The sequence below is a fragment of the Trichogramma pretiosum genome, unplaced genomic scaffold, assembly GCF_000599845.2.
Source record: "Trichogramma pretiosum strain Unisexual culture from Peru unplaced genomic scaffold, Tpre_2.0 scaffold3, whole genome shotgun sequence".
Classification (NCBI taxonomy): Eukaryota; Metazoa; Arthropoda; class Insecta; order Hymenoptera; family Trichogrammatidae; genus Trichogramma; species Trichogramma pretiosum.
In genome coordinates this window covers 4,167,913-4,193,084 of record NW_019641698.1, presented here as the reverse complement: position 1 = coordinate 4,193,084, position 25,172 = coordinate 4,167,913, and the positions used below count along the sequence as shown (strand labels likewise).

At 36.5% G+C, this 25,172-nt stretch overlaps 5 protein-coding genes across 9 annotated transcripts; 3 read left to right on the top strand and 2 right to left on the bottom strand.

Moving 5' to 3' along the window:
- The first annotated feature begins 203 nt into the window (after positions 1-203).
- LOC106650769 (NADH dehydrogenase [ubiquinone] iron-sulfur protein 7, mitochondrial-like) lies at positions 204-836 on the top strand. Its single transcript, XM_023462413.1, has 3 exons — positions 204-279; positions 348-662; positions 739-836. Exons 2-3 carry the CDS (start codon positions 353-355, stop codon positions 834-836), a joined length of 408 nt encoding a protein of 135 aa, XP_023318181.1. The 5' UTR covers positions 204-279; positions 348-352.
- Positions 837-2,109: 1,273 nt separating this feature from the next.
- On the top strand, positions 2,110-3,727 carry LOC106650965 (NADH-quinone oxidoreductase subunit B 2-like). Its single transcript, XM_014369274.2, has 4 exons — positions 2,110-2,251; positions 2,629-2,853; positions 2,935-3,249; positions 3,312-3,727. The coding sequence occupies exons 1-4, from the start codon at positions 2,227-2,229 to the stop codon at positions 3,407-3,409; spliced, it is 663 nt and encodes a 220-aa protein (XP_014224760.1). The 5' UTR covers positions 2,110-2,226; the 3' UTR covers positions 3,410-3,727.
- Positions 3,728-3,885: 158 nt separating this feature from the next.
- LOC106650964 (MAU2 chromatid cohesion factor homolog) lies at positions 3,886-8,519 on the bottom strand. The gene is made up of 8 exons (XM_014369273.2): positions 7,287-8,519; positions 7,015-7,197; positions 6,666-6,944; positions 6,344-6,590; positions 6,028-6,275; positions 5,742-5,947; positions 5,458-5,660; positions 3,886-5,388 (listed from the first exon to the last, which is right to left on the bottom strand). Exons 1-8 carry the CDS (start codon positions 7,509-7,511, stop codon positions 5,192-5,194), a joined length of 1,788 nt encoding a protein of 595 aa, XP_014224759.1. The 5' UTR covers positions 7,512-8,519; the 3' UTR covers positions 3,886-5,191.
- A 2,027-nt stretch (positions 8,520-10,546) lies between these two features.
- Positions 10,547-13,171, top strand: LOC106650895. The gene is made up of 3 exons (XM_014369151.2): positions 10,547-10,884; positions 11,594-11,786; positions 12,742-13,171. The coding sequence occupies exons 1-3, from the start codon at positions 10,630-10,632 to the stop codon at positions 12,930-12,932; spliced, it is 639 nt and encodes a 212-aa protein (XP_014224637.1). The 5' UTR covers positions 10,547-10,629; the 3' UTR covers positions 12,933-13,171.
- A 395-nt stretch (positions 13,172-13,566) lies between these two features.
- On the bottom strand, positions 13,567-22,372 carry LOC106650966 (transcriptional repressor p66-beta). Of its 5 annotated transcripts, none has more exons than XM_014369277.2 (9): positions 22,266-22,372; positions 19,142-19,190; positions 18,737-19,065; positions 18,429-18,666; positions 18,026-18,311; positions 17,792-17,851; positions 17,013-17,446; positions 16,599-16,927; positions 13,567-16,473 (listed from the first exon to the last, which is right to left on the bottom strand). In XM_014369277.2, exons 2-9 carry the CDS (start codon positions 19,177-19,179, stop codon positions 16,193-16,195), a joined length of 1,995 nt encoding a protein of 664 aa, XP_014224763.1. In that variant the 5' UTR covers positions 19,180-19,190; positions 22,266-22,372; the 3' UTR covers positions 13,567-16,192. The 5 variants fall into 5 exon arrangements, with proteins under 5 accessions (XP_014224763.1, XP_014224761.1, XP_014224764.1 ...); XM_014369275.2 differs by lacking the exon at positions 22,266-22,372 and adding an exon at positions 19,541-19,636; XM_014369278.2 differs by lacking the exon at positions 22,266-22,372 and adding an exon at positions 19,453-19,533.
- Positions 22,373-25,172: the final 2,800 nt, after the last annotated feature.

The window sequence follows — 25,172 nt, the reverse complement described above, 5'->3', positions numbered from 1 at the left end:
GTGTTACACGGCTAAGATCTTGGCGAGGGCGAGATCGAGCAAGCGTGACGTGTAACCTATTGTTTCGGATAACTTTGTCGATTTTATCGTGCTTCTACAGGTGGATGGCCACGGTGCCGGGGCATCGATGCTCGTCGCAGTTTTTTCGGCAAGAAGAAGGTGGAGAAAGAGCCTCTCAGCCCGTTTCAAGACACCGACGGATTGGCCGAGTTCGCCTTAGCAAGACTCGACGACCTCATCAACTGGGGACGTAAAAGTAAATAAATGCAGTGTGTGCTTGTGTGTAAAATAATAACCATTGAATATAAATTCACGCGGCCTCTTTTATCCGGGACTCCTTATGGTAGGCTCCATGTGGCCGGTGACGTTCGGCCTGGCCTGCTGCGCCGTCGAGATGATGCACATGGCAGCGCCGCGCTACGACATGGACCGCTTCGGCGTGGTGTTTCGCGCCAGCCCCAAGCAGTGCGACGTCGTCATAGTCGCCGGCACCGTCTGCAATAAGATGGCACCCGCCCTCAGGAAGACCTACGATCTCATGCCCCATCCCAAGTGGGTCATATCGATGGGCAGTTGCTCAAACGGTGGTGGATACTATCACTACAGCTACTCGGTCGTTCGGGGCTGCGACCGGATCATACCCGTGGACATATACATACCCGGTAAGACGATTGCCGTTGATTACAAATGTATTTTCTTTTTCACTTACGCTCAACACGTCTGTGGTGCTGGGTACAGGTTGTCCGCCCTCGGCTGAGGCTCTGCTCTACGGAGTTCTACAGTTGCAGAAAAAAGTCAAGCGAATGGAAACGACTCAAGTGTGGTACAGAAAATAATTTAAGTATGTTTATATGTGCTCCCGACTGTCTGTAATATCGACCATTAAGATCGATACGTTCAACCGAAGTAACAAAAAAACAGTTATGATTTATTTTTTTCTTACAATAAAAAAAAATGAGTAAAATGGTTTACTCGTAATCCAGGATGGAATTAAGCGTAAACCGTAATGCGTAGCCCAAGATATGCTCAAACGATAAGCCGAATAGCGAATTATGAAACGCGAACACATACTTACACATAGACACCTGTGCGCGGTTCACTTCAAAGGTGCCTGTGCAAGTGCACTTACATATTGCAATTGCATACTCATAACATATTTTAAAGATTTTCCATTCCCGCCAAGTGCGCCAAGTACATAGGTGCAATGTGTGTAAGTACTGCAACTCAAAAGCAATTAAGACGTTCGATAAAAAAATGCTTCTGCAGCGACCCTATACAGCTGCTGCTGCAAGATTTTGAAAAAAGAGCCTCTCCTGCCAGATTTCTCCGCATAATGACTTTTTTTCTCTTCAAACAAAAAGAAGTAAGCGAAAAATTTTGCTGAGCGTGCAAGTGAATCAATGAAGCTCGCGGAAAATGAGTAATTGATGTGCAAAGCAGCTGGACGATGCACGATTGTTAAATAAATTTCACGTGTTTCCGTGAAATGATCAATTGTAACATTTTTAAAATTAATAACTTCATCGACAATCCTTGAGGTCTTTTTATTTACGAAAATTTCTGCGGTTAAAATTTTAACCCCGCTCACTTGACTAATTGAAATTAAAGTTCATACTCGTTCTTTTCGACGCTCCTCTTTCAACTCGATAACAGTCATTTTTCAACTATTCTTACTCTATAAGCGCATGTGCTATCTTTCCTCCAGGTGCTATATAGAAGGTCCAAGAGCGTGCAGGTGATTTCGTTACCTCGGCAAGACACCACCGCACATGCACCCTTGCAGATTTCCTAAAAGAGCAACCTATCATTAGGTAATTTTGTATTTCTAGGGAAGAGATCCGTATCTCGAGCCCGAGAGTTCACACCTTGTCGTAAAAAAAAACAACGCCATATCCAAAAAGTAGGCTAACTGTAAGCGTGGCTGCGACGATGAAAAAAACGGCAAACTGCACTTTTCGTCTTTTCAGAGATCGCAAACCTGAAGATCAGAAATAAAACGTGCGGCACGATTACGCGCTAAAGTGCAATTCCTACGACGAACGGCTTGTCCTGACATCTGGCAGAGCTTGTGTCAGTTGACAATGAGCAGCAGACGACGCAAATGAGACGCACTTGCGCGAATGCTCTAAAATCCGAGGTGAGCTCGGCTGACGTCTGAAACTTGCCAAACTCGGATACGACACTTTGCCCCCGGGGAGACGTCGTCGTTTGTTTTTCACCCCCAAAATGTTGCGCTCTTTATTGTCGAATCGTAAGTTTCATCAATTGTTTTTTCTTCTGCTAGTCATTTAGCTAAAATGTCAAGATCTAGTCCCACTTACCAGTGAACTTTTCACTGACGTTGAATTTCAAAACATTGTCACCGATCGATACACGCCTAACCTCCATGCTCTAAGTTTTTTAAACGATATTTTTAATTGCAAGTGAATAATTATAATGCTCATAGATATGTATAGATATAAAATTTTGGCACAAAATTGCCCATTAACGAACTATTGCAAAGTATTGAACAATGTTTTGAAAGCGAACAACGAGTCGTGAGTGCTGGTAGCAAGTTACATAAATTACATCAATCCACTGTATATGAAATAGATAATGATAACATACTGTTTTGTTTGTGCTGTACAGACACCTTTGGGCAAATCGTGTCTCAGGTGACAAAAAACAACAATGTCGCTGTTTTGTCGGCTCAAAGTCCTCTGCTCCAGCAGTGTAAATCGATGGCAACTGTGCCACAAACAAAATCTTCTGCTGATGGACCCAGAGAACCCATGAGTCCTTTTCAAAACTCTAGCAATGCAGTAGAATATGCTCTTGCTAGATTAGATGATTTACTCAATTGGGGAAGAAGATGTAAGTAACATATGATCATCTACTCATTCTGTAAATTATGAGTTTTGTATATGTTGGATATAAAATTATTTTGATGTGTAGGTTCCATGTGGCCACTGACTTTTGGTCTTGCATGTTGTGCTGTAGAGATGATGCACATCGCTGCTCCTCGTTATGACATGGACAGGTTTGGTGTTGTATTCAGAGCATCACCTAGACACGCTGATGTAATTATAGTTGCTGGTACAGTTACAAATAAAATGGCACCCGCCTTGAGAAAAGTGTTTGACCAAATGCCTGACCCAAAATGGGTAATCTCTATGGGCAGTTGTGCCAATGGTGGTGGTTATTATCATTACAGTTATTCAGTTGTTAGGGGCTGTGACAGAATTATTCCTGTGGACATTTATGTACCAGGTAAATAAAACTATTAACGGTAAAGTTATTTTAACAGAAAGTTACATTACTTTGTTTTACAGGTTGTCCACCAACCGCTGAAGCTCTTCTATATGGAATTTTACAGCTGCAAAAGAAAGTGAAGAGAATGCAAACGACCCAAGTTTGGTACAGGAAGTAAAGCATTATTGTTTTAATTGTAAACTAAGTAGTCTTGTTATGAGAATTTTTACTCTGTAAAAAGTACGTCAGACATATATAATTAAATTATAAAAATTGAGGTAGCCCAATCATGTTTCTAGCTCCATTTCCATAATAATTCTGTTATTTTCAGAAATTTTAATAGTTTAAATAAAAAAATTGGATTAAATTATTTCATGTACTGTTTTGCTTTATTTTTTAACAAAATCTAGGCTCTGATTATACCAATAATGTTGTAAATGATATTAATCTAATTATACAAGAAATGAAGAAAATAAAATCTATAAAAAAATGAGAACTGCTCTTACTTAATTCTTCTATTCTTTGTAGTGAGAAATATTTTTTTTTCCTTTCATTAATATATTTATCATTGGGCATTATGCATATTGACTAATTATTGCATGTGAAATAACGTAAGGATTTCATGGTACGTTTATGAATTAGAAACAACAATAATAAGACGATCATGATATTATTTTCATAAAGCCCATTATATAATGGATACAAAGACTTATTTACAAATTGAAGTTTGTAGTTGAAAGTTGAATAATCATGTACATAACCAGATATATCAAGCTAAAAACGCTCATATAAAATGTACTTAAAAATTTATGTTTCGCATAACACTCTGCTCCAGCTTTTGTGTAGTTTGTAAAAGTGATATACAAAATGACTTTAGTACAGGTTTTACTTCATAATCAAATTTTTTTAACATTCTAACGTAAATTAATTGATAAACATTAATTTATCCGTCTAATATTCTAAATTTGTACATAATATAGGAGAACTATCAAGTTAAATTTTCACAAGTAAATAAAAAATTTTGTGACTGATGACCTATATAACATAGCTGCATACATCATAGTTTTATCTAAGACTTGGAAATAGATAAAAAATTTAATGGTACATTCACATTTTTCACCTATGTACAGTAATATATTTTCTATAAATTCTACGCATTCAGACTTTGTCTTTTGAGCATTAAAAAATCAGCAATATAAGTTAACAAAGATAACGAAATATTTCGTGTACTGTTATACTATTTACAACATTCATTACTAATACATTAAATGTTAATAATGTCAATTTGCGTTATTTTTGTCTAATTACAATTAATATTCTTCTAAGAAACTTAAAAATAAGATGAAAAAGTTTTTGAAATTAATTAATGACTACAAATAGACTAAAACGAATTCAAAGTTATACTATAAAATATGATATTTTTTGTTGAAAAATATACTCAATTTATTCAGCTTGTTAAATATTAATATTTTTCAGAGTAATGTACATAAAAAGAGCTGAAAGTATCAAGTATTTTAATGGTACATAAATAATTTTTCAATAATAATTTTGTACATATAAAATTCTTAGAAACATGCATTCTTTCATACAATGTGTTTAGTCTTTTAATCAGAGACTTATATTCTCATTTTAACAATAAATTCAATAATATATTAGATTTGATTGCTTATTCAATAGTTTAGGCTGTACTGAAGGCATCAAATCACTAAAATATATTCATTCGAAAAATAATTGTTAACTCTTAGTAGCTAAGTGGGCAAATAATTCTTTCATCCAATACCTTTTGATAAATTTTTCCTACGATTCCAAAAAAATTTTGAAATGATTGACTTTATAAGCAATGCATATCAAAATAAGAGCCACATACAGAAAATAATTGTTTTTAAATTAGAGTATAAACCAACCATAGAATTATTTTCTGTCAAAATGTACAATTTCAATAATTTAGCAACTTTAGATTCTACAGGATTGCCTGAGATGTAGAAGCAGGTGAATTATTTGGTATCATTGGTATTGGACCATCAGTCCACTGTAAAAGATTATGTTCACTCATCTGCGTACTTTGATAATGATCTTTTAATAGAGTTTGAGAAAATGCACAATGCATTTGATACGCCTCATTTTCACGATTTTGATCTCCACAGATTTTGTGCAAATCTAGAATATAAGCATTATTAAAGCTATGTTCAAAATTATCGTTTATTATAGAACAATAATTTTACGTACCTTTTAATATTGCAGTTGCCCACAATTGTACATGTACATCAGGTATCTTAGAAGCTAACTGCATAGCAGGTGTTACCATATTCATTGACTCACGGTGATTGCCGAGAGACAAAAATATATGACCAAGAAGAACAAGACTACACGACGTCAATCTATTTAAATCTTCTGAATTTGCCATTTTCAAAGTTTCGCGTAGATACCTCCTAAAACCACAAAATAAATAATTTCAGTATAAATTTCAATGCAGCAAAATTTTTTTTTTACTATATTGTAACGAAATGTACTTGGCTTCATTATATCGTGCACCAAAAAATGCTTGGAGTCCCTGAACATAATATGCTGCTGCTCTCAAGGAATGTGATAGCGAAGGCAAAGATTCTGGGTTTATCCTTTCCATAAGTGTACCCAATTCTGTATCTCTTCTCATTCTCAAGTATACAATAGCTAGATTTAAATTTGCAAAAGTGACTAATTCTCTCTCTTGAGATTTCTGCAAAATAAAAAATAAATACAGGTAATATATTCATTCAACATGTATAAAGTTTACTAATATTTGAATTGATCCATTACATTTAAAGCAGCAATTAGTTGTACTTCTGCTGCTTCCATGCAATTCATAGACATTGCATAAAGTCCTAATAAAACATGAAGTTGCGGCCTATGGTTTTGCATTAATCTTGGCTGAACCCTGCATACTTGACATGCTTGAGATATTTCTGACAAGGCTAAACTTTTGTTTCCCATTACAAGACGGCACATTACAATATGCTCCAATAGCATCAGTTGAAAGACAGAGAGAATTGGTTTGTTATCAATTACTACAAAATTCAATTCATTATTAAAATGTTATGTTTTTATGACTTTTGATTAAAAATCGGAAGCTTACACTTTAAATTTTCTATCTGTGCAAGAGCTTTGTCTGTATATTTCTGGGCTTTGTCCATGTAGCCTGATTGCATGGAATGCATTACAGTAACTAAATAAACAAGCACAAACAAATATTCTTTTGGCATCCAAATAAACATATCGCCTACTTGAGGACCAGTAACATTTTCATCCGATGGCCACGTTGGTGCCATAATGACTTGAATACTTTGTTGCAATTGTTTTAGACAGGGTTTGACACTTTTTACCTGTATCAATCAATATTTTGTAGAATGCAAACTTTAAAGAATAATGAATTCAAGTAAACCATAATTCCAACATACCTGACCAGACATCAAGTAATGACAAACTTGCAAAACTAAGAAGAACACTTTTAGATATTCTTTTTGATGTGGATTTCCTTGCCAATTTTCCACTTGATGACCAGCAGTATTCAACAAAGGCAACACTTCTGTGAATTTTTTATCGACAAGTAAAAGCATACATCTACTAAGAATAAATAAAGCTCTTGTGTAATTGACATTGCTTATTTGTGAATAATCGGCACCAACAGCCAATAAGCCTACGGCTGCTGTGAAATCCTTTTCCGAAGCATGAATTTGCTACAAAATAATACAAGAAATTAATAACTTTACTCATAAATAATAAGATAAATAAATGTCATATAATTACAGCCAACTGGAATATAAGTCTACAATGCCAATAAACGTTGTGTTGAGAAAGTTCCACAGCTTTACGTAGTATAGCTTGGCTCATACTAGGCTGTTGATGCTGCTGTTCGTAGACATCTGCCAAAATACTGGCAGCTTCAAATTTGACATCATCAAAACCATTTATAGTCTGACCAAGTTGCCACTAGAGTGATAACAAACAAGAAATGTCAACAAACTTATCTATGAGCTATCAAATCACTCATGTTTAGGTTAAAAGATGACAAAACTTACAGCTTTCTCCAAATGAGTCCTGGCCAAGTCGATGTTTTTCGTATGGGATAACAAAATATTACCGAGCTGTAGGTGCGTACGAGCTTCAACTCGTGATGGGGGCTTGAAGTTGAAGACCGCCTGAAGACACTGTATGCAGCATTTTATGTTCGGTGGGTTTGTCGTCCGAAAGTTTTCAGCCAAGCCGAGGAGAGACAGGTACCAAGCGTCCTGAGACGACGCCATGATCAAACTCACATCCAGGTAGGGAATCGAGTTTTAAATTTCAACCTCGATGTGGCCCTTGGAGTTTTCAATCGTACTAATGCTATATGGGTCCGTACATGACTGTGAGATGGGTCTTGTTGTGGGTGAAAGGCGTTGTAGTTTTTGAACCGAGATGAGAGAGAAATCAAAACAGGACCGCAGCTGTAGCACAACACTTTGGCTTCTCAAACTTGCCTCATCGCCGTGAAGCGTTGAAACACTCACACATGCACAGAAAATAACAGCGGGCCCGAGAGAGAAACAAAGCTTTTTCAGAGTAGCAGCACTGAGTAGCACAACTCGGTAGCACAACTTATATACACAACCCAACGCTCGGCGAAAGAAATAAAACGAGATAACCGTAGGTGTATGTATACATAGATTTATACACTGTGCAATTGTACCAGCAGGCTTAGGTTAGAAATGCCTTATCAAACACAGTGGGAAAACATACAACAACGCGCGCGCGAATCCAAATTTTTGCCAACGCTTATGTGCGTGTGTACGTATACATATGTACGCTGTGTATATAGTGCATCAGCGAACGTCTCGCTCGGCGCAGATCGGAAAACGCATATATGTATATGTATGCGAGATCTATACTATACAACACGGCCGCACCACACGCGCGTCTGTGTGCGCCTGCCTGCGCTGCAATGTATATATGTATACAAGAGAGAAAAAAAAAGGAAAACTTTGCTCGACTGCAGCGAGGACGCGCGCGCGCTCGACACCCAACTCGAGCCCTATTCGAGATTTTTACCGCTCTAGCAAGCCATTGGACTCGTGCACATCTTATTGTGCTGGCCCTGCGTTTATATGCACTCGCAGTGTGTATGTACACAGGAATTTCAATCGTTGGCCTATACACGTACCTTGCCACCTGATCGTGGCGGTGGACGCATTTTTCTGTTAGAAATAGTTCCTTCTCTGTTTTTCTCTTTTGGCTTGATGTGTAGATACACACACGGAACACATACGCGTAACGCGACACATCCCTACCCTGTACTCGTATAGTCGTATCGTCAGTTGGGTGCGCGAGAACCATTCGCGCACCCATTTAAAGATATATATAGGTATAATCTTCGCGCTATAGCGTACACGTCCAAAAGAGAAAGACCAAACCTTATGTACGCTCTGTATGGGAGAGTTTGAGACGTAAAATTGTATAGCTATAGGTGCATGTGTAGTTACATGTCCGATTACGCTTGTATTATCATCGGTCTACTCAGCTGCAGCTCGAACCCAATTCCGAAGTTACACGCGATATTTCGCCAAAAAATCTATTTTTACATTACTTTATTTTCTTTCCGAATTTTTGACATTTTTCTTTCGCTCAAAGTTGACAAGATTACGAGTAGGAAGAAGTGCGCATTTTTCGTTGTATTATACTTAGTAAGCCGAATGTACGTTCGGTAGCCAATCATCCAGGGGTATTTCGCGAATATGTATATGACGTCTCGAAACTGCAGCAGGTTTGCTGTAATAGTTGCCGTGTAACGTGACAAGTAATGCGTATCTATAACTTTGCTGCTCTTGAATTTAATTTTTTCAAATACAATAACTTAACTTCAAACTTTTCTTCAGTTCAATCATTCCCATGTTACATAAAAACATTTTTTAATTCTTTTCTCCAAAGTTTGATTTATTCAATTTTAGATTAAATAAAAATTTCAAAAAGTTCATTTTGATTGAGCGAGGGTTTAAAGTTTGATTAAAATAAAAGCCAAATCGAAATGTAATAACTTGTTGTAGAAAAATTATATTCAAATGAAAGTAAGCTTCGTAAAAGCTTTGAAATATTATAAACTTGCAGATGATGTTACCTTTATTTATAAATTTTCCTTTGCAAACTGATACGGTACTTAACATTAATCACGATTGAATATGACGGACAAACCGATGTTTTGAACCGAAATTTAAAAATAACCACATAAATTGAAATAGTTGACATTTTTTTATGATAATAAAATATATTCATACTGCATCTGATTGACAAAACACTCCTACCTAAGCTCTGAAATCCGAATCACATTTATCTTTTTTCATAATACTAAATATTGTGATTGTGTTTGCTAGTTACGTGATTCTGACGTGAGTTCTTCATCAATATTGAACAGTGGGGTCTCAAAATCTTTAGAAAAGTATCTTCTTACACCTAATCGAAGCAAAATTTAGAAAAATAGCTCATAACTTAAAATTTACGCGTCAAAGTACAAAAAAATTTAAAAAAAAAACAATATTTTATCAACGGTAAATGCCATATTTAAGCTCTTGGAAGAGGAGCAAACAATTTTTTTAAATTCTGCTCCACTTAAGCGAGAGAGGATTTTACTGAAAACTTTGGGACCCCATAGATCAAAATTGATGGAGAACTTGCTTCAGGAACATGCAGCAAGTGATTATAGGAACACAATATTTAACATTATGAAAAAATTAATGATTGGAATTTCAGGGCTTGTTACTATCATAAAAAATTTCAAATATTTCGATTTATATGGCTATTTTTACATTTTAGCACGAAACACCGGTTTGTCCCCTTAATGGAAAAATAATCAGTATTAAAAAAATGTAAATTTGTAACTGTCTTTCGTGAGTGAACACGAAAAATACATGCGCAAGCTTTTTAAAACCTTGCTGGAACCGCTAGCTTATTGAAATGATTAAAATTTTTAACAATCGAAAAGTCCTTGTTGAAATTTTTTGAGCTCTCAGTAAGAAAAATTTAAGGAACTGCGACAAAAAATTGCTCGCCAACGAGTTTTACACTAAAAATGAAGCAATCGATTCGTGCCGATTACGCGTAGATGCACGAACTCGATCGACGCCACGAGGATATCGAGTTTATTGTACATGTGTGTGGGTACATGAGCCAGTACGTCGATTGGTTTTTAACACTCGTCGCGCACGTCGTTTAGTCGTACAGAATAGCTCGAGCGCAGTCACAGCAGCGTGCCTATGTGTGAAAAACGCGAGCGAAGGTGTACACGGCAGTGCACGCGCGAGTACTCCGTGTGCATATATACCGATTCAGTAAACGAGTCGCCGGGCGCGCGTTCGGTCGCCAAGAGAGGAGCGCGTCGATTATACAGCGCAAATGATTCGCGCAACTTGGACGCCGATCGCGATCAACATGGCCTCGCAAAGTTCCATCGTTTTAGGACTGACGCTTTGCGCTTTTGTCACGGCGATCGCGGCATCGTCATCCTCGTCGTCGAATTACCAAATCACGACGGAAGCATCGACAACTGAAGCAGCATCGACGACGATAACATCGGTCAAGAACATGAGCAGCGAGCATCGCCTGGCCAAGCTCGTCAAATTGTTCTCCAAACCGGGAGCTTTCAATCAGGTGAACGCAATACCTCTCGATCTTTTTTAATTTAACGAATCACCTCGTAACTCGTTTATAAATTGCGGTTCGCGTGGGAGGGAGGAGAGGGGACACTAAAGTTTCTAATTCATTGGCATTTTTAGTTCGCGCACGCATTCACAGACACACACATTGACAGTGTGAACCGCAATTCCTCCAGAGTGCATGACCAGTATGATATAATTTGCAGCGATTCGATATGTATACACCGTGTTTTACGTTCACGCGAACTCAATGAATCAAAAAACATCTTCACAGAGTTGAATCAACGGTTCGCGATCAGACTATTTCCTATGCACTTAAAAATAGCTAATTGTCGTTGGGATTACGCGATTGTCTGAACATGTACTGATAATAATCATACATTTCCGGATATACCGATTTTCTCTGAATTTCTCTGCTACAGTTGTATTTTCGTTGCGCGAGATTTTAATGTAAAAATTTAACTCAACTGCATATATGCATGCGGTTCGATTGAAATGTCGCAACCGATCGGCTGACGCGCGGCGCTCGCGGCTGATCCAGTCGCGGATTTACATTTTTATGACAGGTTGAAGGCTCGCGCGTGCATATTCAGACACGATACATTTACTTTTCCTATTTTCTCTAACAAGCCCCCTCGAAGACTATCTAAATACCCACACGTTGACGAATTATTAATTGATTTATTTGTCGCGTGCTTTTATAGATCGACGCGATATTCAGCGAGGAAGAGTCCGAGTACGAGATCAACAGTCGTGAACAGTTGCAAGCCGCGTCGAGATTTTCGAGCCAATCAGCGACTACGACCACGAAGACCACGACCACAAGGTGTCCCGACGGCGAGCAAGGTCTGGAATGCAGACGTGCGGAGGCGCGACGTTCCGTCGATTGTCCCCGAGGTATGGTATTAAGCATGTACACATTTGCACACACGTACGAGTGTACGGTCGAAGCGCAGTGCAGTGCTTCAAGTCTCTCTCGCTCGCTCGCTCGCACGCACGCACGTGATTTCCGCGATGCAGGCAGTGTTGTGTACTGCACGCTGTAAATCGGCGCAAATGTTGCAGCGCGCCGATGCCCTTGACAAAACATTGCGCGCTTCGCACATCCGAACGCGTATTACACATGTACGTGTATAAAACCGCTCCCCGGTTTTATTCTCGAATTAAAATTTTCATCCTGACAATGACATGTACGTACACGTACGTACATGGGTACGCGCGAGCTGCGTTTTGCGCGATTTTTTACACGCACGTGTCGGTCGTACCGTACCTGCACATTACGAACACGATCGCATCGGTAAATATGTTCGTTTTTGTCGCATACATTTTCGCGTTTATAATGTGTGGGTATATTTATATAGTAACTCGTAATCATTGCGAACGAGTGAAAGTATTATTGCACTGATTTTGAATATATTTTTTTTACCGATTGATTGTTAACTAGGGATATAAATATATCTTCATGATTGCAAAGTGAAATCGAAATATTGCCAGCGATCGGTGGGTCTTTTATCTATTCTCGCGTGCTCATTTTTCCCACTTCTATTGCGGGAAAAATCGGTAATCGGTTCAGATATGTCTTTCGAAAGTTTAATCACGTTTGGCGATCGAAATCCATCGCGTTTCGAAATTGGCCTTATCACGGTGCAAGCATCATTTTTACCTGAACTTAGCTAATTTAACAGCTTCGAAAATTCAAATAATTAAAAACCCCTCGAAAAAATAATTTGTTCGTCCGACGCATCGTTTCGTAATTTACGCGTATATATAATCGCAATCGCACAAATGCACACACGTACACATTGTATATAGACTTTCATATAAAAGTATAATATTTTAACATGCATCGCAGGTGACTGTTTCTGTTACAACTGCGCGAAGGCCGGACCCGAACTATGGGTATCTTGTTGCAAGGAGAGCCTGAAATGTTGCTCTCATCTGGCCGCAGCCTGTCGACTCTGCGATCAACCGGTCCTCTATCCGTTTTGCGCAAAAAGCTTCAAAAAGTGCCTGAATCAACTCAACGATAAAAAATTGCTCTGAAAAGAGACATACACCTCCTTTCCTTCTCGGTTCCAGCCTCGCTTCACGACAGGATCTTGACCGATTTTTTTTATTTTTTCTTTTGAATCAAATGCTCGTATACTCAAAATAAGTGTGAAAAATACCTCATGTTCGTGGTTTTTTTACGTTCAGATAGGAATTTATGAATTATTTATTGTACTGAATACTGGCATAAGATTAAAAATACGTAAAAATAAAAAAACTTATTTTCGATTAAATTTGAAGCTCGGTTTACTGAGACTCCTTCATTTTCTATTGTACTCCTAAGACTCATTATAAAAAGCGTTTTTCAGTTGTTAGAGTGGAATTCACTCTTATACATAGAGGTGTGCACGAGCATTTTATAATTGCATAACGGTCTTAGAACAATAAAACGAGCAGCCACTATAAATATATAGCGGTTGTACCCTGACGTCAAATTGTAATACAATCGTGTTTAGACACCTTGATTAGGGTAACAAAAAAAAATAATTTCAATATGTATATATTAAGTTGTGTAAAAATTTTTTTTTTATTGTCCAAACTAATGCTGTGTATCATATAATGATAATAATAATAATAATAATAATAATAATAATAATAGCAATAATAATAATAGCAATAATAATAATAGTAATAATAATAATGATAATATATAATAAAGAAAACCTACACTTATATTCATAGAATAGTTGTATGTAATAATTTATGTACAAATTATTTTCCTTTTTTGTCAATTAAAAGGAAAAAGTGTGGATAAATCGTTCGCATAAAGTGAATACGTATATAATAATTATATTATGTATAGTGTATATACGTATACAATAGATATACATATTTTTATCGTTAACTTTATCAAGTTTTTTTTCATGATAATGTAAAAATCGGCGATGATAGATCGTAAATTTATCCTATTAGATTGAATGCGGCAAGAACAGTCAAGTTTAATTTTCTTGTTGGAGCGGAAAAATTATTTGTCCATTTCGAGAAACTAATTATTCTTTGCTCGAGCTCTTGTCGTCATGTTTTGGAAACCACATGTGTATCTTTTCGACTGCTGTGGAAAAAGAACTTCTTAGCTATAGAGATGTTCATTGAGGTGCAGCAAGATTGGTTTATAAAACAATCAACAAATATCGAAAAGCAACATGAGCTCAGTCGTATAATACGATCGGGATACTGTAATATACACGTAATGCCTTCTCTTTCATAATCGCATCGTTTCGCCATTATAATATTATATATATATTATTTATATATATAATTATTATACAGACAGCGCGATATCATATTATTATATCAACACCCGAGAGAAAAACTAGTCCATTAAATAATTTGGCTGGGAATTGAGTACTTCAATTTCTATGACGTCAAAAAAGATTTTTTTGAACTCGAAAGAAATTCCAAATTTTTACTGCTCTTCAATAAATTATTTGGACATTATTTGAAGTAATTTTTGAAGTAGACTAGTTTGTTTCAGGTGACGATAAATACATACGTTTGTTAATGTGAATGCGCGCTTATTAAATTGCACGAGTTTTTTTTAAATACTTAATAATTTTTCCTTCTCTTTACGCATGTACAGAGCGTGATGTTTTTGTTTTTTAAAGGTATTTCGATTACATATGACTTCGTTAATTTGATTCAAGTATTTTAAATAGATAAACAGATGATTCAACCCTTACAGAGATATAATCATACGAATTTTTGTACCTCGACGTTTGTATTTTCGAGTTTTTGCTTTTTATGAAATACATATTTAAAAGAGATTCAAATACCTTATTACCTAAAATATAGTTATACATTAAATTTAAATTTGTGTCATACCAATGTACATTTATCTATAAACGATCAGCATAATTCAGTTTACTTGCTTTCACTTTTTCGTAATTAATAGTATGGAAAAAGTGATCATTCAATACTTATACACAAAGAAAAATATTTAGTATAGACGAGTAAAATAGACTTCCATGAGTTTTTATTTATATTATGAGTTTAAATTATAAGTTTTTGTTTAAAAACGCTGTCTTCCGAATGTTGCAGTACAATATAATTGACTTGAAAACCGATGGTGAAGTAGGTTCTGTGCGTGTGAGTGAAAGGTGAAGAAATGCGGTTAGACACAGCCAGTATTGTAATTGTTATAGAACATTGTAATAGTACTTGAAAAAAAAAATTATATTAGAAAAAAAATTAAAAAAAATTAAGTCCATTTTTGCTATAATAAATATTGTTTACAAATTGCTTGACCAGAGTATATATTATAATTTATCATTGCTAAAACAGCAGTTAAAAATAACCGATTAAAAATGTTCTTAAAGTATGGATACAAAAATGTATCATATTTGTTTGAAAACATATTTATCATTTGATTGATAATACGTAGTAATAGATCAGAATCCTAATACGTCATAATTTTTAAATAATAATCTGTGTTAATAAATTATCGCATAAATATTTAATAATTACACCTGATCACCTGATTATAGTTATAGAAAAATTTTAACATTTCGAAATTTACATTTCTGAAAAAAATCTTAATTTGATCATCTAAATTAAATCATTTTCGTGAAAAATCACAAATTGCATGCTTGCAAAAGCTATCGAAATACCTACGTATATATTATACATTTGTATTTTACCTTAATTAACCTTTACAACCTTCTACTAATTTTTAAGAAATTAATACTAATTTAATATTAAACCAGTCGATTGTCATTATGAATGTTAATCCAATCTTAACTCATAAAATACTCCTGATGGATTATTTTGTGTAATATTTTTTCCCAAATAAAAATTCAATTCTATTTCCATTTCATTGACACTATTGAATAATTATGTTTTAATTACAAACATAATTTCAATCAAAAGATAGATAAATTTACACACTCAACTTCACACCACTGTTTTTAATAAATAATCAGTGTTCAAAGCATGTTTTTATACTCGCTTTCGTATAATTTCAACCTAATATTAAAAATACACTTAACACAGTCAATTTTTTTGACGTCATTGTCAAAAATATTTGTATCTTCAGTTATAAGAAAAGAAAATGTTATCAGTATTAATAAGCACATTTTCAGAGACACAGGTGCAAATGTGTACGTGTGGCTAAGACAGCAGCGACTGAATTAAAATACAAGTCTCTCGGTCTCTCTTTTTTCAGCCTTTTTTATACTATCTGAATGTTGAAAAACTAGTTCAGAGCCTTACGTTAATCGAAGCGTGTCCAAGTTTAAGTGACGATTCACTACTTCTGGTTACGTTTTCCAGTTGTGCGGATGAGCTCGTGAAGGAGTTTGATTGGATTGATTTTGGGCTGCTTGAGAGGGTATCATATCCAACAAATATTGTCGTTGAATATCAGCAGTATGTCGATGAAGCTCTGCAGCTAAATTTTTACCGGCGTTATTTTGTGCGCTGGCCTGAGCCATTTGGTGAGCAAGTTGGTACGGGTACAGTAGAGGATTAAAGGTCATCATATGAGGCCCTATTGATTGATGTTGATTTAATCCACCTACTGGGGAAGACTTCGACAATTCTGAAAATTCATATTTTTTCATTAAATGAGTTCAAATTTTAAATTCAACAAAAATATTGAAAAAATTAATTTTGTTTTTCATGAAAAAGAACATTTTTTTTTAATTGCACAACACGACATCTTACCTCGTAAAAGCTGTTGTTGTAATTGTTGCGCAGCAGCTGCTGCAACATTTGCAAATCCTTGGTGTCCATATTTAGAAGATTCAACTAATTTAGCGAGTGCCTGCTGATCTTGCAAAGCTTTAGATGCAGGAGGAGTTGCTGAAATCTGTGGCATTTGCTGCGGTGGAACTGGTGGAGTGGAACGTCTTGTAGGGGTTGGTACTTTAGGTACAGATTTAGGTAAAACAGATATGTGTACAGGTGGATCTGGACTAGCGCTTGTCGTCTGCGCTAACCTTTCGTCAATTTCTTTTTCCTGTTTTAAAGCTTTGACGAACGCCGTCTTCAATCTAAAATAAATTTTAAATCAATTGAAATACCATTTTACAAAAAATAAAAAATATTTCATCATAATTGAATCAAAATTATACATACCGATTAGTGTGTTCAGCTTTGAGAGCTTTCTTAACATTGGTAGTTACACAATGTTCACAAATAACTCTAGGATCTCTAGGACCAGCTGATGGTTTTTGGAAAGTTGCATGACCCGTTTGTCCATCTTTTTTATTGCTACTAGCTGGTTTCTCCCATTTCCAGAGGGTTGTGAAGTCTGTTTTACACTGTGTGCACTCAAATGGTTCTGATGGTGGAGGTGTTGGAGGTACTTTAGTTATATAATCTACCACATGCTCTAAACCAAGAAGGTACACAAATTCTGGATTTGATGGGCTAGGTATAAAATGCATTTCTGGTGGTGGAGGCTTGGGAGGAGGAATCTGCAACAGGGTTTTTTCTAGTTGTTTTCTTAAAGCCTGTTTGGCTGCAGCTTGACGTTGCACAGGAGTTTGTGGATCTTCCCTGGTTCTTTCCTGAAAACATCATCAATTGAATAAATTACTAAAGAATCCATAAATTGAAAAACACATTAAAAATGGGAGAAAAAAACTTTAAGGAACAATCAATAAATAAGAACACTCAATTGTAGCTCTAAAAATGAAATCAATTGAGTAAAGCAAGTAATTATCTTATTTCTTTCAATGAATTTTAAAAATTATATAACTAAAATATATGATAAAAAATACTCAAAAATCATAATTTTTAAGCAAGCTCTGTGCATTAGTCAACTAACTATGCATTTGAGTAAATTTTTTATTACATATATTATGCACTTTGAGAACTTGTTCAACTCATAATGTAAAAGCATACATGTGTACCTGATCAGGCATCACAGGTGTATGAGGCACAGCAGATTTGTTATCTTGTGATCCAATAAGCTGGTTGATAATAATTATAAAAATATTTGTGTTATTGTGAATCAGTAAAGTTAATGTTAACTATTATAGGAAGTGAAACTTTGAGATAAAACATCCATATTAGTACTTCCAACACCATGCTAGTACAATCTCCACTAACCCTTTGTAATTATATATAAAATCATGAAAACTTACTTTTAAGTGTACCTGATGGGCAGGTGATGGCATTGGGTCTTTGGTTGATCTCTCTGTGCGGTCCGCAGAATGATAAGAACTTGATGTGTTGACAGTGTTTCTCCCTCTTGGGTGTGGGGGATGAGGTATTACCATATTTGAAACCATTCCAGTACTAGACATGGAGTTTCTACCACCAGTTGGAGTTAACAGCATTCCGGGGGGAGGACCATGCATACTGGTGCTACCTCTTGAGGGAGCTGGCTGACCTCTAAGCAGTGGTGGTGGACCCTTGCCAGTTCTGTGTCTGTGATCATATAAAAATTAACCATTAATTGCAATATAAATCAATTCCTCAAAAGAATATAGTAAATGCAAAGCTAAAATGAAAAAAGAAAAGTTTATAAATAAACACCGTACTAACCCATGCTGCGAAGGTGGTGGCACTGGTGACATTGTCACAGGCGGGGGTGGTAATTTAGTTGGTACTTTTGGTACAGCAGCAATATTTTCTTTAAGCTGTGATTGTTTAATTTTTTTTAAAAGCACAAGTAACATCTCTTCTGTTCTTACTTCTTCTCTCAATTTTCTCAATTGCTTTTCTTTTTCTTCTAATTCTTCAGGAGTGAGTTCTTTAATTGGATGCATTTCGACAGCATCATCTAATAAATTTGAAATTTAATATATACATAAAGTCACAGATCCAATTTATTAATTATTATAAAAAGTTACCTTTTTCATTGTCATTAGTGAGTGATCCATTAAGATAGCCATTCATTCTGTGTTCATCAGGACTTTCTGCATAACTTCTCTCAGTTCTAGGTCTGAGATTACGTCTAGTTTGGCGTTCATTGCGAGATTGATTAGCCAGAATCCCCCTCGAGGAGTTCTGAATATTTCTTGATGCTTTCGGCATGTTGCTTTCAGTATTTATATTATTTACGCAATTACCACCTAAATTTAATGGAACTGCCCTAGGCTCATTAGTTGCTGAATTGGTTGCATTCGATGATGCAGGAATTAAGTTAAGAGATATACTAGGTGACTCTCTCCTGCTATTCCTTTTATAGAAAGGAAAAGAAACCTTGAAAAATGGTATCTACCCTTCAAGATCATGTACTGCTATCAAAAACTTACCCCACGCTTAAATCAACCACATCAGTTTCGTATTCCATGGTGTAATAATCTGTAACAAAAAAAAATTCAAGTAAGTCATTTACTTCAATATAATCGAAAGTAAAATGGTACATTTGATAGAGTGCAAGTTGCTATTTTCAAACATAAATAATCAGACGACCTATCTATTCATGAATAACATTTATAAAAACAGAACAGTAAACTAACCAACAACAGAAAATAGCGTCTCACCGTTGAGTTAATTTAATAGCGACTAAAAATAAAAAGTTCTGTCAATCAATGAGCAATTACGAAAGAAGACAAAACCTAACCTTCGTTTGAAAGAGTTACCGTGCATCTCGGCAATTTTTGTGTATGTACGTACGAATATGCTATATGTACAACTTTTTTCAGACAAACCTGCCAAAGCGTTAAAGTGCATACAGATTCATACAGTTCATTATACAAAGCCTGTTTATTGCAGATCGAAACGACCTTGTGTATATGTATAACAAGTACAACAGGAGAAACGCATGTATGTATATTTAGTACCTGATATTTTGATCAGTTGCTATTATTTCCACCGACGAAGTCCAATTAATGATGTTTGTATAGTTGATTGACTTTATATGCGTGAGAGGTTTTTGTCCTTAACTTTGAGTAAATATAAGTAAGGAATTCAGCAGAAGCGACGAGAAAAATAGTCACCGAAACGAATGCACTTGGCACGTAACAACCCAAGTGTTGGTCGTATACTGTGCCACATCCATCAATTGATATCGGAACACCGTATGCGATACATGCCGAACGCCGAATGCGGCGGTATATGACTGCAGACCGTCGAGCGTATGATACGAAGTCACTTGCACACACGAACACACGCACAGCTTAAAGCGTGAAGATAAGTGCACATTTCGTGCGCGTGTGTGTGTGCCTTTATTTTAATGAGCGTCGCGGTGGCGGTGGCGACAGCGGTGCTCTGCGGAAGCGATGGTTCGACTACTTATACGTGCGCACGACTCCACGAGCGAACGAAAATATAATGCGATACATAAAAATAAAGGAGTCCGCGTAAGTAAATGCAGCGCCGCTGTTACTGCTGCTGCTGCTGCTGCTGCTGTTACTGCCGCGCGAGGCGAGGCGATACATATCGTGAGGCAAAGAGAGCGGGTGCGCGCGGCAGGGTTCAGCGCTCCAAACGGGATGGAGAGTCTCTTGCGGTCAAGAATAAAAAGTACGAGCATGCGTTGTAATATACACACGCGCCCGCGAGAGACACCGAGCTCTACTCGGAAAATTCATCAAGTGCGAGACGCCCTTTCGAGGGTTCGTAATCAGTACCGAGCGCAGGTTTTTAACAACATAAAACGAGCGTAAACTTCGACGACGAGTAAACACGCTTCTCTCCCCTCTTTTGCGAAATGGTATTTTTTTTTTCGTCGAAAATCATGAAAATGCAATTTCTCGCAAAGAAAGCCCACACCGCCGGACTTCTTTGCACGCATGTGTGCACGGACAGAGAGGCAATTATTGAAGCAGTTAAAGAGAAAGGCGCTATAGATCGGAGAGAGAGACCCATAATGAGAGCTACAAAAATTATATAGCATTGGAGCGCGAGCGCAAGGAGAGCCGCGCACGATATATACTGTGGAGTTTTCATTATGTACAGGACTGCATGTAAAAGTCCGTAGAATGCGGAAGTTTTAGCGAGTAGTCTTGCGCGAGACTATGCATCTCTAAATGCATTTTACCTATGTGTGCATACATAATATACATATAGGCCGTGTATTATAATATACATATGGGTATTGAATTAGGTATATGGGCTAATTTTTCATGTGAAAATTGACAAACAATCGAAATTATTAGTTAAAAACCATGTACGTGATTTCAAACCCCCATTGACACCAAATAAAATAATTTCATCAGTTCTTCAATGAAGATAAAATTATTACTTGAATATAGATTTCATTTTTTGGTTGTATCATATCATACTCAAAGTCATACAACCCGTATGTACGCGAATACTTGAAAAAAGTAATCCCCATAACAATGGCAAATTTATTTTTGAATTCGTTCATCGCGTCTTTCGTTCTCTCCACGCGTTGAACATGAGATTTATTAAAAAATGACATTATGAAATAAACGAGAAAAAATAACGTGTGCATTTATGCGGTCGATTTGTCGAGCTACAAAATACACGTATTTATGCACATCTACGTTTACGTAAAACACACATACGTGATAAACCAAGAAAGAGAGATAGAAATGAGTAGACAGCACGAAGCAAAAGAGAAGTAGAAAGAGAGAAAGAGAGAAGGCAGTAGCAATAATTAACGGGCGGACAGATGCGCGTTGCCAACGGTGTACCATGTATGTGCCATCGTTATACTCTCCTGCACATGTGTGATAGTGTGCACGTAATATGTGTGCATGTACATACGTACACTGTGGGGGCTCATGGTCATGGAGGTGGAAGCGGCAGAATACTGAATTTTACGAGTTTCAAGCCAGAGAGAGAGAAAGAGAGAGAGAGTGAAACAAACGAATTCGCGACTCTCTTCGTGCATTCGAGGCATATTAAAATTTTACGGAATCTCCGGTGACTTTTATGATATCGTCACGATTTCACACGCCTGCATTATTAAATATGCAGGTATGACTTAGAAAAGACCGCTCCGTTATTGTATCGAAGAATTAGCGATGGACACTATGTACGAATGATTCAAAGAAAATAATATTGATCAATCACGCAATCTAGACTCTTTTTTGAGTATCGACATCGAGTACGTGCTCGAGATAAGGCGCGAATTTATGTACTTTCGATGAGCCTCATTTCTCATTTACGAACTAGCTTATAAACTGTGTACATTTTAAAACGAAGCGCGTTTTTTCAAGTTTCCATTTAAAAAGATGATGGAAATGGTGAATAAAAATGTTTTAATAAAGAGACACTTTACCATTCAGAAAATGAATTGCCGAAATGAAAAAACATTTAAAAATAGAAAAATAAGTTAGAGGCACATTATGATAACAACTATCACTCGAGAAACCATAGAATTGTAAAGAAAAAACAAACAAACAGCAGAGCAACTTATACGCTAATGCTACTATGTTTAACATATCAAAAACACTAGTTACTTACCGCTGACGTTGGTTTGTTTTGATCTTCCAACAACAAAAACGAAGGTTGAGCCAAGCGCAGGAGAAAAGAAGCGATGCACAATCGCACGGATACTTAGCAGCCGTCTTGTGGTGGTTTTCTATGTCTCGATCTCGATTCGGCGAGACGAGTGCAAACTGCAAACCACTGCCTGCAGCAATTGTAACCTCAAAAGAGCGCGGGTGACGCGAGATTCTGCTTTGCGTGCATTGACACTGGCGTTGTTTCTGCTCGCAGCACGGAGAATGGTAAATATGCACACGATCGATGTAGCCTCGAATTCATGAAAAATTTGCAACGCAATGCCACTTCCGCGAGTCGCGGCAATATTCACAAATCGATCTTTAACTTTTTTTTGCCATCAATAATGCCAGACTGTCACGGTCTGATGTAGTGTGTACATTTGCCCTCGAGTATTGTAAGTGAGTGTAAAGGGGTACGTATGCACACGTCACTGTATCCAGAGTCACTAGTGGTCACTTATAATTGTTTTTTATAGTAATTCAATCATAAAAAATTTCACCGACCCTCAAGGATGCCGATGATCGCAAACTCGAGCAATATCGAAGCAGCCGATTACGATGCTAAATCGTCTGCGGTGCCGAAAAACACATACATGAATGGTTTGAACGCGGCAAACAGCATTGACTAGTAGCGAAGATTCAAGTTCGACTGTTCATCGGGGATACATGCGTACATTCAGTGACGCAGGTTTATTTTCAGTGACCAATACCTTCGTCAAAGAGTGTAGTTTTTATTTCTGATGAACTAAGCACAGATGTTATGTATCGTATACCGTATGATCTATGGTGTGCGTCTGCAGTCTGCGACTGCCGCCGTCTGCGAGTATACGATTGTCATCAACTGTATAGATATGTGAATAAATATGTGTGCGTGTGTGCGTCCGCCGCACGCACACAGATGCCAGCAAAATGGCGGCTACTGTCGAGCTAGAGGTGCATGGATCGAGACACGGCGACGAGTGGTGTGCGTGCGCGTGTATATTTGAACGTCAGCCTTGCTTACGAAAGAAAATAAAACGATGGGACTGCTGGCTTTTTGTATGATATCGTGACTCGCTAAGAAAATCGAAAAACAGAGCGGGTTCCGGTGCAATCGGTGAATTATTTCCGCGACTACTGGCCCACTGCAGCGTGAAACGGACTAGAGAGTACGCGGCATTCGTGTGTGTAAAAGCAAATACACTGACTAAACCTGTCACGACTTAATTAAAGTATGGATAGCAGTAAGTTAGCCTCTCCCGGGCCCACGTCCCGATGCAACTGCTACTGCTATGATACTGACGTTCTTTCTCTCTCTGTCTCTCTCTCTTTTTCTCCCACCTTTTGCAGTCGCGCGCGTCGAGTTGAAAAAGGAAGAGACAGAGAGCTAGCTATCTCCCTCTATTCGATACGTTGTATATGTAGTGTAATACCGGCTGCTCTGCCGGTCGCTGCTAATGCATCTATAGGATTTATACATATCGCCACCCCAGCGCGAAAACCCATTTTAAAAAACTTGAGGGCCAAAAATGTGCCTCAGTCCTATCTTTTTGACACAGGACTAAGGATATGAGAATGATCAGGGTATAATAAAATTGCATACTTCAAAAGTAAACATCAAAGGAAGCTTTCCAAAATTTGAGCTTTCAAGTTTCTTGATTCTTCATTAATACATAGGCTCAAAGTTGAATTCTCATTTTTTAAATTTTATTTTTATTTTATGGGAAAATACTGAAAAAAATATTGGTTAATGATTTTTTGTGTAAAGTTTGATGACCTCTCAATAGCCGATAAATTTTTCAGTCCCATTAGTTTCCATCGCTGGAATGTTTCCTTTCATAATGTAAGGTAAAGGACCCCATTATGGAACTTATGAGAAAATCAAAGAAACATGTACATAATTCCCATAAAAAATGTATGAAATATTTCATATGTGATTTAGTCGCTAAAACTTGTGCTTCTGAATATGAATCGACATTCAATATTCATTTTAAATAAAGAAAAAAAAATTATTAAAGTTGAGATCTTGTATTTAATAGCTAATTCATAATAGGGGCAGTTTTCAAAAATACTCCATAATAGGATCCGTTACCTCATGGGTGCAACTTATTGTTGTCTATGTATCGGTGTAACTTCTGTTTTTCTGTTTGTAGTCATAACTTACAATTCTATAAAGCTGATGCAGCCACTGTTGGCGCCTATGTCGGATTTTTACCCATTTACACATTATTGATAACGATGTCCTTGTTTTTTAATAACTTTAACAATCACTCCATGATACATGATCTAGCTAGTTTGATCTAAATTTAGTTTTAACGATAATATTCAATTTTATCAATTGTACAATGGTCTAGGTCATGAACAATGAGACCACTTGTTTTCAAACATTATTGTAGAATCTTCACAAAAAAAAATACTGGTATTTTTTTGTTTGATCGCATGGTCTTCACCTAAAATCATTTCTATTTTTATTATAAAGTCTACTTTATCTCACAAAGAAACAACTTTTGATAAAATATACATAAAACAAAAAATTTATGAATTAGTTCGGCATACGTTTGAATTTTTTTTAGAAAAAGTCTTTCAAGACCGTTTATCATCTACTTCTTTGAAGATTTACCATGAATTTCAAAAACCTCAGTGATTATGGAGAATACTTGATAAAGTTTCAAAGAAAAGCAATGAACAAATGTTAAAAAATAAAAGACAAGTCTTATTGTCACAATGATAAGTGTACCATTGTATATGGACCAAAAGGAATCATAAGTATTACGAAGTTAAAAATTCAAAGTACAGTTGATTTCAGAGATATTAATTACTGTCTTGAAAATCTATATGCTCCTTAATTAATACAATAAATTATGATTAATACAATAAATTATGAAAG

Excerpts from the sequence above, each read along its gene's own strand:
- LOC106650964 (XM_014369273.2), bottom strand. The coding sequence starts at position 7,511 with ATGGCGTCGTCTCAGGACGCTTGGTACCTGTCTCTCCTCGGCTTGGCT. Across the intron at positions 6,276-6,343 it reads ACAGATAGAAAATTTAAAGT|TAATTGATAACAAACCAATT; the intron begins GTAAGCTTCCGA and ends TGAATTTTGTAG. Across the intron at positions 5,661-5,741 it reads GCACGATATAATGAAGCCAA|GAGGTATCTACGCGAAACTT; the intron begins GTACATTTCGTT and ends TTGTGGTTTTAG.
- LOC106650769 (XM_023462413.1), top strand. The coding sequence starts at position 353 with ATGTGGCCGGTGACGTTCGGCCTGGCCTGCTGCGCCGTCGAGATGATG. Across the intron at positions 663-738 it reads CGTGGACATATACATACCCG|GTTGTCCGCCCTCGGCTGAG; the intron begins GTAAGACGATTG and ends TGCTGGGTACAG.
- LOC106650895 (XM_014369151.2), top strand. The coding sequence starts at position 10,630 with ATGATTCGCGCAACTTGGACGCCGATCGCGATCAACATGGCCTCGCAA. Across the intron at positions 10,885-11,593 it reads AACCGGGAGCTTTCAATCAG|ATCGACGCGATATTCAGCGA; the intron begins GTGAACGCAATA and ends GTGCTTTTATAG. Across the intron at positions 11,787-12,741 it reads TTCCGTCGATTGTCCCCGAG|GTGACTGTTTCTGTTACAAC; the intron begins GTATGGTATTAA and ends CATGCATCGCAG.
- LOC106650965 (XM_014369274.2), top strand. The coding sequence starts at position 2,227 with ATGTTGCGCTCTTTATTGTCGAATC. Across the intron at positions 2,252-2,628 it reads GCGCTCTTTATTGTCGAATC|ACACCTTTGGGCAAATCGTG; the intron begins GTAAGTTTCATC and ends TGTGCTGTACAG. Across the intron at positions 3,250-3,311 it reads TGTGGACATTTATGTACCAG|GTTGTCCACCAACCGCTGAA; the intron begins GTAAATAAAACT and ends TTTGTTTTACAG.
- LOC106650966 (XM_014369275.2), bottom strand. The coding sequence starts at position 19,562 with ATGCACTTTAACGCTTTGGCAG. Across the intron at positions 19,191-19,540 it reads GCACTTTAACGCTTTGGCAG|ATTATTACACCATGGAATAC; the intron begins GTTTGTCTGAAA and ends TTTTTGTTACAG. Across the intron at positions 18,667-18,736 it reads CACTAATGACAATGAAAAAG|ATGATGCTGTCGAAATGCAT; the intron begins GTAACTTTTTAT and ends CAAATTTATTAG.